An 18,759-nucleotide genomic window follows, 5' to 3' on the forward strand; every position below is an offset into this window, starting at 1 on the left:
TCGGGTGCGGGTAAAACAGGTGTTCGGCGGTAATCCCTCTCCCTCCCTACAGAAATAGGTCAGGCCCCGTGTCCGTTTGATGTAGTAAAGCACGCTTGCAATGATCTAAACATGTCTGACAGGGAAGGTTCGTCTGCTAGTGTTAGTAACTCTTCGTTTCCTTCTTTTAGTACACACCACGTATTTAGACCGAGGGGGCTGACTTTATCGTCTCTCGTGTCTAAAATTAGAGCGGAGGAGAGGGTTCCTAGCACGTCTTACGATGATCGCTACTTAGTGAGAAGTTTTAAAGTTACTTCTAAAGGTAACATAGTCAACACGGGAGATTCGTTCCGTCACAAATCCAGGAGTAACACTAACCTCGCCTCGAACGGATCCTGCCCAATTTATCACGAAACTAAAGATGGATCGGCCCTCGTCCGTAGAGTCTTGATGCTCGGAGGTGTAGGAGTAGGGAAGACTGCACTGGTTGCCCAGTTTATGTCGTCGGATACGGCCAATGCCTACGATGGATCGCAAGGTGAGAAAATATAAAAATGATAATATAAATAAGTAACGGCGCTATAACGGGGGTAACCTCCTTTATAACGTGTTTATATTTACGTACGTTCCGGGGATATTTCCCCAATTTCTCGCTGCATTGGCGGGTTTTAAATACACGTATATAGCGTTTTTTTAAGGGACGTCCTTATTTGGCAGTGTTAAAATTATATTTTTGATATTTTTGAATCGCTGGTAGGGGGTGGTGTCCGCGTGACGTTAGTAATTGAATAAATAAGTTAAGATTATTCAAATTGATTTTAAGAGAGATTTACCTTGTTATAGCCGTGTTGCCAGCATCAATACTATAAAAAATTAACATAAAAATTTACATAAGTACAGTACTTATAACAATTAGGTGTGGGGGAATCTTCCCGTCTTGGCGACGGAACATTGAGAGAGACTTTGCATAATTAACCTAATTTAGGGAGGTTTAAAGTGACATTTTCACAGATTATCTTCTCCAGATTTTTAAAAATTATTAAGAAGTTACTTAAATCGACTTTTTTTAAATATATTCTGTCGATATGACATCGAAGTAATTCGTATCTGCTGCCTAATCATTTACGAGGGCGTATCCTTCGAGAAAACGTAAAAAATCTTATGAAAAAAGTAAGAATATTCAACACGGGGCCAACGCCCGTGTAATCTTTTGTTATACGATATTCGCTCCTTTAATTAAAGTAAATATCGAAATTACTGATGTAATGAAAGAAACGTTACCTTAACATTTGGGGATATTTCCCTATAAAAATACACACATTTCGAAAATCGTACTGTGTTTTTTAACCCGAATTTTACCTAACGATCCCCCCTTTCCGATACGCGAGATGCCGAGCTTCAATTCTAAACTTTTTATTTTTTAATGAATTTTCCCTAACATTTCACGACTTTCTACGTAAATATGTTTATAATTTCCCTGGCGTAAACCCACGATTTATTGCAAGGAGCATATTTTTTTCCAGAAACAGATGGCATTTGTAACAAGGGAGAGTAATTCGTATAAAACTCGAATAATTTCAAGCGCGATTAATAGGCAATTATTTTGTCGCATATAATAATAATAATAATCGATTTTAAGTGTGGAAGGGCGTGAGAAGGGGGAAAGAAAGGACATACATCATGAGATTAGATAGGGATAATCCGATATAGATTGATCCCCGAGTGTCAACGGAAAAATCTATTTTTCTACTTCTTTTATTTATAACACCGCGTAGAGGGTGAGGTGGGTATTATTATTTTTTTTTCTGTAAGGATGCGGATATTCTAAGTGTAGAAGTGGGGCTATTTCCTTTATCGACAGGAAAAAGGAATTAATTGATCGTGTAATTTTTTCCTCTTCACGTTTCCACCGAAATCGTTCGTTTAAGCGGAAACGTGAAGAGAGAATAAAGTCGCTGTTCGAGTAACTTAATGGATAACTGCTGGGTTTTATTTTTATTTTTCCTATCGTTTCCATTAACCCCCTCTTTAACGCGCCACCGTTCGATGTTGGAGCCGCATCTAACGTGTTGTTTTCGACGTTACGTGACACTTTTAGAGGGGACGGTGAGCATTTCTCCCGCATAGAACGTTAGCCGTGTGTTCACGTGGTGTTACTTCGTGCAGCTGATGGCTGTGCGAAGAACGTGACCCGACATATAAGAAATCTCATTTTTTCGTTTTATTGGGTGGGAGATAAAGAAAACCGAGCGGATGCGCCGTCGAGAGTGATCCCATTTTTTTTTTATTTCTGTCCTTCTGCAGCCATCTAAACGCATCTCGATCACGTAATTGCATTTGAAAGACGAAGTCGAGATGCCGTTTTGTTGCAAACACGCTAGAGAGGAATTCCTGGTAAAGAATAATGCTGTTTCTTTCACGCTAAACAAACAGGAAATTATGAAGGGAGGGAAGAAAAGAAGAAAATTTTCCAGGAAATTACGGAATTTATTTATTTTATTTGAGGAGAAGAAGCTGGCCTGGCACCGGAATGGATAGTTTTTACGACTTGTATCGATGGGGTAATGGACGTCTGATGTACGGGATAATGACGCCGATTGTCCTTTTTTTTCCGTTTTGTATAAATCGTACGGAATAAATTTCGCTGTTTATTCGGTGTTTTCCTCGCTGTCAAAACTTTGTGGCGAGCGATCGATAAAGATTTCTTGGCCTAGACGGGGAGAGCGTGGCCTTTTAAAAACTGATATATAATAGAGGCAAAAGTGCAGCGTAATTACACGCTGCCAGATAAAATATAGATTTTTCGATTGGTAGAACTTTCTGACCTACGTTGTAATCTTCGTTATGGATTCTATCTGGCTCCGTTATTGTTTTCGCTTAATTAAATGCTTCCTGTTGAAAACTTAACGAGATAAATACGTTCGATAACTTAATTGGACATTCTAAAATTTCTTTTCCAATTAAAATTATAATTATGACTTATTAATTGCGCCTTTCGCGTTGCTGAAAATGTAATATTCTTTGCCATTCTAAGCCCGGATGGCGTTCTTATTTTTTTATTAAATGCTTCAATGTTTTCTCATCAAAGTTTCTCTAAAGTCTTATTTATCTTCTAAAACTACTTTTTCTTCTTCTTCTTTTTCTTTCTTTTTAAAATGAAACTACTTAAATTCGTTTACCAGATCAAAGCGACTTCCTTGGAGATAATTTTAATTAAATCATGTTTGCATCGTCTCTTATAAGCAATGTTTTTTGTAAATATTCATACTTTGAATATCTATATTTATCCTTTTAACATTCCTACGCGATGCTTACAATTAATTTTAATCGTAATTACTGATTTATCCACACTTTTAATGGCTGTTTTTTAAATTTCAAAATTTAAATTGCGAATTTTATGGTCATTTTTTTGTTATAAATTAACAATTTTTTTTTACTCGGCAATCGCTACGTTAAAATTTATATAAGCATACGTTTTTTTAATTTAAAAAATTACCTAATTCAGCAATAAATATTAAAATGAAACTAATTTTTATTGATGGTAACGGTATGTTATATGTTAATTTTGCCTTATGATTGATGTTGGCTTTGATATATAAAATATATTATGAATTTCTGACGTGATTTCATACCAGAAATCGATTTAAAAAAAAGAAAGAAAAAACATTGTTTGTAATATAAGAATGTATAAAAAGAAAATATTTTTTAAGATTAAATCCGCTCTGTTATCAAACAAAACTGCGCTGTTACGATAGGTCATATAACTCTTTATATAATCAGCAGAGTTTAATGTTTCAGTAATGTATTGTGGATTGTTTTAAAGAATCGATTTTCCAGCGATTTCGGAAGATATCGAATTTTAACACTTAAATTACCGTATCATTTTAACATAAGCAGTGACGAAATCAATGTCTGTCACATCATCCTCCGTGTGGAGCTGATACAATAATAAACGACAAATTGAAAATAATGGTAACTATGGATACCATTATATTCAACAGACACTAACAAGTAAAATCAATGCTATTACTGGTCATTCGCAACTGATAAATGGCAAAAATATGATGGATATCGAGCGTATAACTTTTTCTTGGAACGTGTTCGAAGTATTTAAGTATCAGATTCGTCGCTATCTTTTGAAATTCTTCTGTTTTAGACGTGAAAATTTGAACTAAATCGTCACGTTTCGTGTTACGGATGTTCTGTTATGTATCATAATAGAAGCGTAACCCAGGTATCGCGCATACACCCATTTCTAGAACAAAATCACTGGTTAACAATTCAAAACTTGTCCTTCTAATTATTTTCATGTGTTAAAAGGTAAAAGGTTTTAATAGATTTTTGCATAATGGCCCACAAGATTAATTGATTTATTAATTAAATTTCAAGCGTTTATAACCCAATTTAAATTCGTTTAATCAAAACAGAAATTACGTGTTTTGTTTCCGCCAATGTTATTGTTTACTCTGACGAATTCGCCTTTTTCTGACTTATGAATAATTTATGGCAATGCGCCTATTATAACGATAGAATTTGTTCGATATTATACCAAATCAATAGAATTACTAGAATATATTTTTACTTTAATACATTTTACTTTGATTAGAACTTATAAATCCCAGCGCGCATTACTCTGTAGATGTTTTCACATGATTACTTATTCCAGAAAAAGAATGTTTTCTTGAAAAGTTAATATTTGAGTTACGCCTCGAATGTTAATTTTCTTTACTCTTTGCCAAGCTATTAGCAAGTTTTACGCATATATAACACAAATTATAGACTGTTAAAAAGTTGCACCTCTTTACAATGTCGTTTCTAAGTAATAAAACCAATAATTTTCGAATTAATTTATATACTTGTATATGTTTATTGTGTTATTGTGGCCTACCTGTCGGAGGCCCTGTTTATTGCAAACATGGCCTCCGATAGATAGGCCAGGCGGCCCAATTAGGCATTCCTTCGGGTTCTTTTTCCATATTATAGATCACAAAAATTTAATTTTCTGATACTTCGGTAAAAAAATCAAATTAATTTTCTTTAAAACTCGTCAAAATTATCGGAGAAATTCGTATTAATTTATTTGATTTACCAGCCGTCAGTCCTTCGTGACCAGATCATTTATATCCATTGTTACCCATCCACTGTACAGAAGTGTATAAGTAAGATATTTAAATTATAAAGGCATACAATATTTCTTATTCATATTGTATATTGTATTGTTTCCAAATCTGAATAATGTAAGTGTCTTATTTTTTTCTTATAACTTAGATTTATGTCTCAAAAGTATAGTCATAAATATATTACTTTAATTATCAGATTATATATATTTTAAAAAAATATAAATACGCACAAAAAACAGGCGAATCTGTATGCAAAACTCCGAAGAATATGTAGAGGTACGCAGGCTACAGTTTGAGTAATGTTGTATTAAAGCATTCAAAAACCGTCTGTCTGTGTGTCTGTCCTTCCATAATGTCGAGAACTGATATAGAAAGCTCGGAAAGGGATCCACATTAATTATATACAGTCTTCCGGTTTGAACCGGAAGTCACGTTATTTAAATTTAAAAAAAAATGGCCGGAATAACTCCATTGTTAACAGGAAAAGTATGACGTACAGGGGGAAGGCACTACTAAAATCGAACACTGACGAAAAATTGCATCCCAGCATTGTGAATATATTGTGACGATTTATAATATTGTAATTTAATTTGCAGATTTATAATGTGATTAAATTTGTATGCATATTTCGAGTTTGAATATTGTTTAATAACAAGTAGGCCTAATCTTTCTATGCATAGTTCGTTGTTTACGTAATTTTTAGTGTGTTTGAGTCTTATAAATGTTAAAATATAAAAAATAAGTAAACAAACAATGAAATAACTTACTTGATTCGTCCATTTTTAGACATTTTGCAGTTTTAAATCAATCCAAAATCATGGTTAGGCCTAAACGTCATTAAGCCTATTATCGCAGCAGACGATAGTTTAACCGATTTTTCTTAAATATTTGCACATTTATAACCACAATTAATATTAAACTCTGTTAAATCGAGTAAAATAATTCGAATTTTAGCCATTTTAACTTCGTTTTATTAAGATTATTCGTTAGTTTGACTTATCTAATTAGCTTGAGCTAGCAGACGACTTTTTTCCACTTCGCGTGCAGACGACAATTATTAAGTGCGGGACAGTGAATTCATTATTTGACCAATCGCCGCGGTTGACGTTTATATATCGAATTCGAACTGACCAATCGACGGTCGTTAATCAAATGTCTAATTGATTAATAGCCAATCACTTTTCTTTTTTGGTTCGTTAAAAATCGATTCTGTAGAAGTTTACTACAAAATCTCAAAGCGTAGTTTATTGGTTGAAATTCTTTTTTTAATTATCTAATAATTTACCTTCTCTTATTTTTAAAATTTTATAAATTTTTAAAGGAATATATCTTCTAAGCTTACATTACTTTATTTTAACGCTGTGAGTTTAAAAATAAAATATAGCCTATCTTAGAATTTTCAAGTAGGCGTCTGTCAACTTTCGTATCAACATTTTTTTTTTTTTTTTTTTTTTTTAAATTTTGCATCTTGTTTTTATTATTTTTCGAAAATTTAAACATATGAACCGTTTAAAAATGTCTTTAAATTCTTTTTTTTTTAATCAAGAAAAGTTTTAATAATTAAAAACTTATTTAATATTTTAAATAAAATTAATTAATTTTCGTTTCACAAAATAAACTTTCGTTTTTTTTCCGTTTCGTTTGATAATTACGTTTGTTATATTCGAATCGATTTTGAATTAACCAATCATCGACGAGGATTTGAATTTTTGTCATTTAAATTAACCAATCGACAATCGGGACGCAATTTTTAAATTTTAAATGAGCTAATCAAAGGTAACGACTCGATTATAAGGAATTTAAATTAACTAATAAAGCGTTATCTTTTATTTTTTTATAGAAACAATAAAATTTTATATATATAAAACAACAAAAAAAAGTAAACAGATGCGTTTACCATTTGACTAAATTCCATTAAAACTTCGTTAACTGGGAAAATTCATTAGTCATTAGGTGACGTAATAAATGAATAAGTAATTTAAATTAGTAAGTTAACCTTTATTAAATTTTGAGAAAATTACACAATTTAGTGATTAAAGTTTTATATGGGCTATCGGCGGGCATTTAATTTTTAATTAATTTGAAAGATTTATTAACTTTGTGTTATCGTGAGTTGAATTAAACGGAAAAAAACGGGCGCCATTGTTAATGATTTTCAAGAAGAAAATTTTTATCATTTACGAACCAGATGCCTTTGTCAACATTCACAAGCCAGCATAAATAAAGACATGTAGAGGACATTTCTAATTTTATAAACTATATATTTAGTAGCTAGAAGATAGCCTTCAAACAATATCTCATCATCACAGTAATTGCTTTGTGTAATGCGTAAAACTGAAGCAGGGATAATATATTTTTCACGCTACTGAAGGTAAAAAAAAGGGGGTAAAAAGTGGGTTAATTCGCTCCTCATCCCAAAGAGATTATCGAAGAAAAATTCCCTAAAGTAAGATTTATTTTGTAGAATGTAGTGCCGTTAATCTCGATAATCCCTACTGCCTCGTAACTCTTAATTAACAGCCAAATCTATTATTTATCGGCACTTAACTAGGCCTAAATTTCGTAGCTACTATGCATCAATAATGTAAAACGTTTTAGGTGAGTTATGTTACTAGGTATTATGTTCCAATCTATGCATTGTTAACGAGATTCAACAGGTGCACATAACAGATAAAATGGAGACCTTTTATCTGTGCATCTGTGTGCTATTCTTATCTGTAAGAGACAAGAATAGCTTATAGATACGCCAACGTACAACGAACTAAATCGTATGATTTGAATTACGAATCATTCACAATGCCAATGAGTCATGTGAACTTGGCATAGAACCCATTCTAGAAACCACCTTCTCACCTACAATAGATGCGCTTCATCCTTAATAGGAGGAGGGGGGAAAAAGGACAGACAAGTACAAACGAGGTCGATCACATAATATTAACAATGGCAGCATGATTGGTTCACGGCTGGTGGCGCCTGATTGTCGTTATTTCTTCTAAAATATGAATACTGGCCGGAGGGTAGTTGCGCTGTTACGTCACTTACCTAACTGTTCTTTGACATTTACGCTTCCTTTTTAATTTATGTGTAAACAAAGACCTCGAACGTTGTCTATAAGGTCTTGAGAAGTATTTTTCGGTAAAAACACTAAAGAATTTTATAAAACGTGAAAAATTGCTTTCTAACTTTATAAATATATCGGGAGATTTTACGCTACTTTCTTGAAAAATTTTGTAGATTACCTGAAATTATTCTTATATAATTCTTACTATATACTATTATTAATTAAATATATATGTAATTTTATTTATATTTTTTAAATCTAAAATACACTTTGAGGTACAATACAGTATGCTACGAACTAAATTTTTTTACAACTAAATTAATAAACAATACAAAAGATAATTATACTTTTGAATGAATACAGAATACAGAAAGAAGAATACAGAGGTTTAAGTAATTTTCCTTTGAAATGCAGTTTATTTAAACTTAGAAAAATGTCACTTTGACACCTGTCAAATAACCTACTCGGCCTTATGACAAGCGATCCCCATCTTGAATTTCTTAGGCACGTCAATCATATGGATACAAAAGAAACAAATATGTGTATTTTGATTGAATGATGTCGTTTCAAATAGAAATATTTATAAAATAATCTTTTTTGATTATTTTATATATCATAATTTATTCGAAGATTAATTTATTGAATAAATATCTTAAATTAACCGTGTCTATCACATATCATAGGAGCTAAGTGGGATTTTTGGCGCGAGTTTTGTGTGTTAATTTTAGTACATTTTTTAAAGTTCTACGTAATTTTATATGTGTTTTTCTTATAGAAGAAGAAGTAGAAAAAACAGTGTCGGTACTATTAGAAGGAAAAGAATACGAGCTTCTATTTTCTGATACACCAATCCCTCCTGATATACCGGTAAGTGATAAACTACATAGGATAATTACTTTGAAAAATACGAAAACCAATCTCTTGACGTAGCGCATAATGTAAAAAAAATATCCAGCAGAGTTGAGTAACTTTCCCAGCAGACAAATTTAAAATTGTATATGGCGCCATCTGTTATGGCATTTTATTTAAAACTTTTTATATTAGTAATTATTATAAAATAACAGAAAACTTAATTTTGAGGGTAGAGATGAGTTTCTTAAAAAATTGTAAATGCTAATAACGAGTAAAATCGTCATTAAGTCCGACCCTACTGGAGATACACACGACCCCCTTTATCTCCCCACCCCTTTGACGTCAACATCAATCCCCCTAATACCCAAATCTCCCTGCAAAATTTCAGAAATTTTCGACAAAAGGAACGGAAGTTATTAAGCTTCAAAATGGGTGAACAAAATCGTGCCTCCCCACACATAATACATACTGAGAAATCCCCAAAATTTTTGCATTTTTCGACGTTTCAACGTCCCCCAAGTTCAAAAATGTAAATACCTTTGGGGATTATTTTTTGACCGATCTCCATCTTTACGTAACAGCCAGGAAAATAAAGAATAATAATGATGACGATAAGTAATCAATTTTCTCTCTATTTATCTCCCCTCCCTTCATTTGCACGTATTTATCAAGGCAATTTAGTTAATGAAATTCTTTTCTTTCCTATTCAGAAACTAAATCCCTTTAAACTAAATCCTCGCTCCTCCCAAGAAAATAAAAAAAGAAATGATAAAATATACTTGGCAAAGTTTCTACGATCAACAAACTTCATCTGACATTAAATCACTCTCATGAGAGTTTATTACAAAAAAATTGCAATAAAACTAACTGTATATCGACTTTATTATATTCTACTTTAATATCTGACAATAACGTAGTTAAAATTACCCAACAGGCTTAATATATTATCGTAAATTTTAAATTTGTAATGTTGTTTTATTAACTAAATTCTGCATTCAAATATTTAATATGGAAGCTTCACCCAGCAATTTCATTGATAAATTTGAAATTTAAGCAACGCCCATTGCGTGATTTGAAACTCAATCAATTGGATTGGTTAAAATTTAAATTGAAATATTCCAATACCTAACGCTGGAATTTAAAGCCGTTACTGGTCGAATTTAAATTTTAAGCCACGCCCGTTAGAAATTAAAAAACGGTATTGGTCGACATTTAAATGTAATTACATGACGTAAAACTGTATTATATCGTTATTGGTTGAGGTCTATTTTAACTTATAATTACTTAAATTTAACTTAATTGATATTAATTAAATTTTAATGTTGATAATAATTATGCTATGTTATCCTTATTGGTTAAATTTAAATTTAAATCACTCCAATTGCAAAAACTCAAAATTAAATAAATTCTTCTTAAATTATAATCAATAACAAACGATACGATTTTTCCTATAGTTTAAAGGGTGTGGTTTAATATTTTTTAAATTTATCCAATAACAATTTAATTATAGTGTTTTCATGTACAGAGTGAGCATAATTAAAATATCCCTCTTCAGAGACGTCTAGAGAGACATTTACGATGTGTAATTTGACAAAATTCGGTAATAATAATAATAATAATAATAATAAAAAATTAGTTCCAAAACTCACCACCAGCAGACAATATGACACTTGAGAAAACGTTTTCTCATGATCAAAAACTTAAACCAGTACACGTAAAAATCCTGTTTACACATACCAACCCTTATAGCAATCTTTAAAGAAGGCATATTATAGTTTTACTTGTCTAACAGCGCCATATTGGCCCTGGTGGTTAGTTTTGAAACTAAAATTTTTTTCATGAATCTCTCTTCCGCAAGTCTTCGATAGTATTATCACCTAGTTTTGTTCCATTACGCCCCATAGATGTCTCTGAATAGGTACGCTTTAATTATGATTATCCTGTACATAGTCTAGATTGTAATCAGTCAAAGTTTCATTTTATTTATTAAATACGGGTTTATTTATATCTTATAATGTGTATTATTTATTTGTAGACAGAGCATGTACTTTTCCAGAAGACAGACGCTTTTGTAGTCGTATATTCAGTAACTGATCGAGGAAGCTTCAATAAAGCATCTGCCATCTTGAACGTACTGCAAGAAAAGGAAGTTATTGAGAATAAAGCCGTTATTTTAGTTGGAAACAAAAGCGACTTAGAAAGAGCAAGAGAAGTTCCTACCGAAGGTAGGAAGAATCTTTTTTTTTCTGAATTCACCCGTACCGCCATCTGTTAGCCACTAACTCAAACCATTTAATTAAAAATTCACTAACGCCTCGAAAAAATCAAATACGTTAAAAATTAATCATATAAATTTATAATTATTTCGTGTTAATTTTTAAATAATTAAAGTATAATTAATTTTAATTAAAAAAAATTAACTATTAAAATGTGCCGCCATCTATTGATGGATTTTGTAAATATGCATGTTTTTTTTTTCTTTTTACAGATGCTAAATCGATCGCTAGCAGCTACGACTGCAAATTTATAGAAGTTTCTGCAGGATTTAATCATAACGTTGATGAGTTATTAGCCGGTATAGTTAATCAGATAAGATTAAAGGATAAAAAAGATAAGTTGAGGACATCTAGTCCGAAACCTTCTGGTTTCCTGAATTGGTTACTTGGTAAACCCGAAACTCAGATCAAGTCGAAGTCCTGCGAGAATCTTATGGTGCTGTGAATTAATTATATCTTCCATTTAATTTTAAAAATTATTTTTATATCAAGTATATATATCTATCTATCTATATATATATATATATATATAATTTATTATATATTATTTACATAAAAAGGATCCGCCCCGAGAAATTTTATCATGTTAATTAATAAATAACTGTTTAATTTCGTTCCTCATTTTAAGTTTTATCCCGTAGAATTAATTAATTTATTTATTTATTAAATCTTCAAAAAATACACACATATATATAATTAAATAAATAAATAAAAATATATATGCTTATGTAAAAGCGTGCTTTCGCATTTAAATTTCAAATCAGCCAATTATCGTAGGGGATTTTTTAAAGACCAATCGCTCAACACTTATCGATTTAAATTTAAAAATTATCCGACCAATAAAACTCAATTTCATATTTGAAAATATAAAACGCATGCGTAGAGCGTAGTAATTTTCTTTTTAAATTTTAAATTAGCCAATAGGAGGTCTCTAATTTCAAAATTAACCAATTACGATTGTATATTTTTTTAACGTATCAACTACGTCAGATTTGTAATTGAAAAGTTTTCAGTTTCTGTTTAACACGTGGTTAAAGTGTTTTGATGTTGAAAGGGTGGTGTTTGAGGCTTGTTAATGCCGTGTTTAATGCTGAAAAAAGTGAAGCGCGCATGGAATATCTTTATAATTAATGAATGCAACGTTTTATAATTGTAGAATTATTTAATTTTAAATTTATTGAGTTGTAATTATTCTAGTCTTGTATAAAATCCGATTATGTGTATATTATAAACCTGATAATCGGACGGATTTTTTTATTTATATTGGAATGACTTTTTCCACGACCGTTCGTGCCTTTGGTGTTGCTTCTATGCGCAAAAAGTTTCCTTTTTTGCGAGCATAAATTTGACATTTTTCGATTTTATTTATTTTTACTTCGATGTATCTATAAATCTATGTCAATATTTGAAATAAAATATTACTGTATCGAGCAGTTTACTGAACTAAAAATAATTCAAATAAATATAATCTGGAAAAAAAGGAGGGTGTAGTAACATCATTAAAATGAACGCTTCATTCTGTTTAGTGACGACAGATAATGCTCTACAGTCCAACTAGACCTTATAAATTTTAAAAAGCGATAACGTATTCGCATTATTCATATTAATGACTAAACAGAAAAACCGTTTTAAACTTTTATTTTATTTTATTTTTTCAATTTTTATATATATTATCGTTCCCATTCCGCATAATGTTTCTGAATAGGAGAACGTTTGCAACGTTCCTCCTCGGTAGAAGAATGTTATAAATAAATTATAGGAAGGAACTAGTCACAAATACTAAAATATTGAATCGGATTTTACTATAATTAGAAAAATTCTATATACATTTTTAATTGATTCTATAATGCTTTATAAATAATGCAATTCTATCGCTTTTTAAAATTTTTAAACTAGCTACAGAGTTAATTATAAGGTAAATTTATACATTAACACAGATTTGAAAATTGTCTAAAAATAAATTGTAAAAATTCATGTTTTATATTGCTATGAATAATTGAAACGATTGTTTCATTACCATGAAACATTCAACGTCTCTATAGATTAAGACCAAAATGTCGTTCTATTGTCTTCTAAACTATGATTTATACTACAGTAAGGAGCTGAAACAACTGCCATTTTGAAATTATACACAAAGACAATGATGACGTGGAACATAATTCAAGATTTAAAGCTTCTAGCTACAATCGATTTGGAGATAAAAATCTGTATAGACAAGCAGACAAAGTGAAAATAATAATCGATTTTCTCAAGTTATTTTAAAAAGAAATGAATAGTTACGTAACATAGCATGCAATTGTTCGTTTAAACATACCGATAACATCTTTAATTGGAATTGAAAATTTCGGTTAATTAGAATTTAATAATCACAACATTCTGATTAACGGCTGAAACTTAATCTATCTTCACTCATCGACTGCATTATTGGCAAGAATAAACGGTTTTTATTACCACGAATATCAAATCGCGTGCGATTTCAATTAAAATATTATATGAAGTTAGTGAAAATTATAAAGGAAAACTAAAGTTTTTATTAAAATTTTATGTAACTCAATTCTTCAAAATCTTTAATTACATAAAATTTAAATGATATTGTGTAAAGTAACGTAAATACTGACAAATAGTCTAAGTATTTAACCTTCAAGCTTGTTTAAAATAATAATAATCCTGCATTAAATTAACTGAAAAACATTATATTTATTCGTCTTGTAAATTTAAGACTAGTAAATTTAACTAAGCTTTTACGCAACAGAATAAACAAATAACTTCGCAGCTAATCTCAACCTTTAATGGATGGGTTCATTTCTAATATTCCAATGTGTGGTTATTTCGTATAATGTCGAGTTTAAGGAATAGCGAATTGGAATATTCCCCAAGCAAACAACCTGGAATGATATGAGAAATGTCTTGAATACAAGCCAGAATACATAAGAAAAAATTTTTGCCTGAGGTATAGAACGTTGAATAAATGTTAAAGTGAGGGTCAGGAGTCGAATATTCTTTAAAATAAATCCAAATAATAGCGAAACTGTAAGCAAGATTACAAATATTCATTCACATTTAATAATTAAAAGAGAAATTCGTGAATATTTAAAGTCTTTGTAATAATGTGTGGGTTCAAATTTCAAAAACATATAACATATTCCCTGTTTGTCAATTATATAGGCCTATATGATTTAAAATGTATCGCTGTTGGATTATAAATGCACACGTAAGACACTCGTACTCGCATATATTGACGTTATAAGCGCTTACATGCTTTAATATAAGCCTGTACACTCATAACATAATTACTACGTAACATAGTAATGGCATCAATCTAGTTAATTCAGATTAACGATGCATTTACTTCCCACCAAATTATCAAACCAACTTGAAATTTAATTAAAAGCTCAAATTTATCAAATAATAATTATTATCTTTCTTGTTATATAGAAATTTTTTGTATTAAAATTGAAGAAAAGTAAGAATTAATTACTTTCTGGAAGATACAAGTGCCGTTTAAGTGATTAATTAAAAAGAATGTTTTCCAGTTGAAAAAAATATTCTATATTCGTGAGTCAATTAAAATAAAATTCCCGTAATTTAAATTCTTGTTTTGCACTGGAAAAATTATTGCTAAATATATTTGTTTGTGCGTGTTACGTCTGCATACGTTCAAGCATTTTATGAACTCTTGGAAAGAAACTAGGTCTTACAAGAGAATTTAAAGTTGTGTACGCTATCTTTCTATTTAAAAAAAGGCTTCAAAGTAGTAAATATTCACTTTTAAAACTCGATTGCACGAGTAGAATTGGCGAATGATTAACAGTAAAGTGTGAATGACGGAGTAAATGCAATATCAAAGTTGCAAAGTGTAGTTAAGTCGCAAGAATTCGCATCGTGTGATTTGACAAATGGAAATGTTTGACAGCATCAAGCTGCCTTATTTTCTATGCAGCAGCCGAATATCCGATTTGTGTAAAATATGAGCAAATTTGGCCAGTTTTTAAACTCAAAAATCAGCGCACGGGAGGAATGCTTTACACCAAAACATCGCAATTAAAGCATCTCTAGCGGGTATTCCGCCGCTTAAAACCAATTTAATCTCGAGTTCTATCAATTACTTAATTAGCTGCGCGTTTATTTTTTTTCCTGAACTAAATTAAAACAAATCGTAATTAAAATTTATGAGGTCCCGTAATTAGCAATTCAAATGGAGCGACCCAATTTCCACGATTGTTCAACAGATGGCACTAACGTGTAATTAAAAACCTAAATTATCTTGTTAAACAAATATAAATAAATCGTTAGAAAATTAATTAACTTTTCCAAATTAAGTAAATATTTATTATATAATATTCAATCAGCATCTAAAAAACCTCAACCTGTTATTACGTGCGCTAGATGGCGACAATTCGAATTATTTAAAAAGTTTCCTAATGATCCGATTGGTTGGTTAATTTTGAATTCTCGACCAATCAGTGTCGTCGAGTGAAATTTTGAATATTTTTGTGGAAAATGCATCGTGGGAGTGTGGAAAATGCATTGCGGGATGATTTTTTATATGAAACGACATTTTAATATATCAAGTTTAAATTTATTGGAACGTCCTGGATGTTTTTCATTCAAAACTAAAAGAAAATTTCAATTTTGTGTCAATAGTGACGAATTTTAATCGATCAAAGCTACTAGAGTAATAATTTCGTTTAAATTTAGGAGTTTTCAAGTGAGTATCGACCTTAAAAGTAATTATCATCAATGGTGGATTGTGGCAAAATAATTCAATACGACGCTTTCTTTTTTTAAAACTTTTAATCGCCCGTAAATTCAATTAAAATCCTTAAAATGGTTATTGGTTAATTCAAAAATAAATTTATTAATTAAAAATTTCGAAATAAATAACTAACGAGCGCGTGTTAAATTAATTATTCGAGTTTTAACGACATTTAATGAATAAAGTCAATTTACAGTATTTAGTTTAAGGTATTAACGTTTTTAAAATTTAGACATTTTTAACGTTGTTTAACATTTTAGAAGTTTTAAAATTATCTTATTGGTTAATTTAAAAATTAATTAGCCAATAACTAAGTTTTGAAATCGATTAAACATAATTTTAATCGCGTGAGTAAATAAATTAAATTTTAAGTGTGACGTAGGCCTACTTCAAATTTGAACAATTTAAATCGTTTATATTGTTTTAATCAACGTAAAACATTTTTAAACTCCATTATTGGCCAATTCAAAAACCAATCATCCAATAACTGAGCTCCAGGATTTAAATCGCGCGAATGGGTAAATTAGTGACGTGATGTATTTTAAATCTGACCATTTAGGATTAGCTAGTCAATTTTAAAATTTTAAAACGGTATTATTGGTTAATTCAAAAGCAAATCATCCAATAACTGAGCTCTAAATCAATTCTATGCTTTAAAATCGTGCTAATGAATAAATTAGTGATGTGACGTTTTTCAAATGTGACCATTTAGGATTATCTAATCAATTTTAAAAGTTTAAAGCGGCGTCATTGGCTAATTCAAAACACATATAATCGAATAACCGATCAATTCCGCATAATTGAGACGTGATAATTTTCAAATTGACCACTTAACAATCATTTAACTTTTCTCGTTGACGTAAGAGCCACGTTTACTGGTTGAAATCAAATAAATATATTAGCCAATGGTAGCTTTTTAAATTAATTATTCAAATTTTAACGAAATAATAAGTAAAGTAAACGTTAAACAATGTTTTTGAATAAGTTTTTTTTTTTTTTTTTTTTGGTTTAAATTGATAAAATATTGAGCAAAACGACGTTATTTATGATTTTACAATAAGAAATTTTATATTTTATTGAATGGTGAATACGATAAATCTTTCATTGTTATGAAATATATTTGAAAATAGGAAGATTAAAGTATAGAAACAAGAAACAATTGGAAGATAAATTGTTTCAAACAAGAGAAATCCCTAAAATACGCTTTAATAAACGAATATCTTTGAAGAAATCGTGTAAAAAAATACTCTACTGTCTCTAGAGAGGCTTAAATGGGACTGATCATTAGAATCAATACGTCCTTAATTTAAATCTATAATTACGTTACTTAAAGCCCAAAAGTACTCATTAAAAAAGACTTACGCATTAATCGGAGACGAGGAGCTACAAGACAACGACCGAAAGAAAAAAAAAAAAGTCAATTTTTGTACTGGAGTAACTCGAACTGTGACGTAGCAGAAAAATAAGAGTAAGAATGCTTTCAGAAGGCTCTTCTTAAGTTACGTCACGTCACGTCTGGCCAACCGAAGAAGGGGTTATTTAAGGCGTTATAAACATGGGCATCCGAGGAGGAAAATTTTAATCATACAAGCGTTGTTTTGTGTGTTTTTCGCGCCATGCCAGCGATAATTTACATTTTTACATACTGTATTTACGTGTATTTTGCCTTTTTTATTGAAAATATAAACTTTTACATACATTCAAGCGGTAAGCAAATTTAAATTTATGCATTAATATATGTATATATATAGAATTTTTTCCTCTTTCTCTCTCTCTCTCTGAAAATAAGCATCTAGACAAAAATAATCTTCTTTCTTACATACGATTTGAAATACATATGTATTCATTATCTCGGTAATTAATAAAATATATTCAGTTAAAGTTACATAGACTTACAGCACATAGGTTTTGATATGAATTTCCTCTTTAAGTTTCCTCATTTGATATATATTTTGTTAGTTGGGTGCCTCAAAACAATAATAAACTAACTCGAACCTGCGAGTTTCTTCAGAAGCAAAAAAATAATTGAAAAAATAAACAGTTGGATACAACATAGTGTCATCACACTGACTTATTGCTGAATATACAAGTTAAAAACTTCGAACTGGCTCGGTTTATTAATATATATATATATATATTTTTGAAATTTTGAGCATGGAGAAATTTAAACTTTGGCCTTTTTAAATATCAAATTAAAATTGGACCATCATTCCGATTAGAGTTTATGGATATGTTGGATTCGCGTAGGCGCGTTAATTCGATGTTGTCATCGTTGTTACCTGCATATCATCGTTTATATATGTATTATTTTTTTACGAGAAAAAAATACATATATATGTATATATATATATGTTATGGTAATCTGAAGATGGGGAAAAAAACAAAAACAAAAATGGCTACTTATATAACATTGAGATCGTCGCAGGAACGAGCTTTCAAGTCACATTTTTGAAGTATTTTATCCATAATGTCTCTTGCTTTTCCTACTAATCCTGTGGCGCTCCAGCTTCCTCTGCTGACAGACAGACGTTGCTGCTTGGCTTTTAAACGTATCTGGCTGACAATTCCTACTAATAATTCGTCCACGTTGTGGTTAAGGAGAGCCGATGTTTCGATATACTTCGTGTCGTAGCGATTAGCGAGTGTTCTACCCTCTAAAGAACAGAAAAAAGTCACGTGTAAGGACACGAACACGCAGATATGCCTGGTCTC

The 18,759-nt window shown here is 30.5% G+C and overlaps 2 protein-coding genes across 4 annotated transcripts in view; one reads left to right on the top strand and one right to left on the bottom strand.

The window, feature by feature from the left end:
* On the top strand, window positions 1-12,724 carry LOC136984514 (ras-related protein Ral-B-like). The gene is made up of 4 exons (XM_067281522.1): window positions 1-520; window positions 8,939-9,030; window positions 11,051-11,240; window positions 11,504-12,724. The coding sequence occupies exons 1-4, from the start codon at window positions 112-114 to the stop codon at window positions 11,734-11,736; spliced, it is 924 nt and encodes a 307-aa protein (XP_067137623.1). The 5' UTR covers window positions 1-111; the 3' UTR covers window positions 11,737-12,724.
* LOC136984515 (GTP-binding protein GEM-like) overlaps window positions 11,271-18,759 on the bottom strand; it is an 18,944-nt gene continuing 11,455 nt past the window's right edge. For 2 of the 3 annotated variants that reach the window (XM_067281523.1, XM_067281524.1), the window contains exon 6: window positions 17,811-18,701. In XM_067281523.1, the coding sequence (XP_067137624.1) occupies window positions 18,448-18,701 (254 nt within the window). In that variant the 3' untranslated portion in view covers window positions 17,811-18,447. Of the gene's footprint in view, window positions 11,284-17,810; window positions 18,702-18,759 lie in introns of those variants that run through there. The other variant, XM_067281525.1, reaches the window with a different exon arrangement.

Source organism: Centruroides vittatus, unplaced genomic scaffold (assembly GCF_030686945.1).
Source record: "Centruroides vittatus isolate TY-2023 unplaced genomic scaffold, ASM3068694v2 contig_921, whole genome shotgun sequence".
NCBI lineage: Eukaryota > Metazoa > Arthropoda > Arachnida > Scorpiones > Buthidae > Centruroides > Centruroides vittatus.

Bases quoted from the DNA above. Each gene is read 5' to 3' on its own strand.
- LOC136984514 (XM_067281522.1), top strand. From the start codon at position 112: ATGTCTGACAGGGAAGGTTCGTCTGCTAGTGTTAGTAACTCTTCGTTT. The intron at 9,031-11,050 runs GTAAGTGATAAA...ATTTATTTGTAG, and splicing joins CAATCCCTCCTGATATACCG to ACAGAGCATGTACTTTTCCA. The intron at 11,241-11,503 runs GTAGGAAGAATC...TTCTTTTTACAG, and splicing joins AAGAGAAGTTCCTACCGAAG to ATGCTAAATCGATCGCTAGC.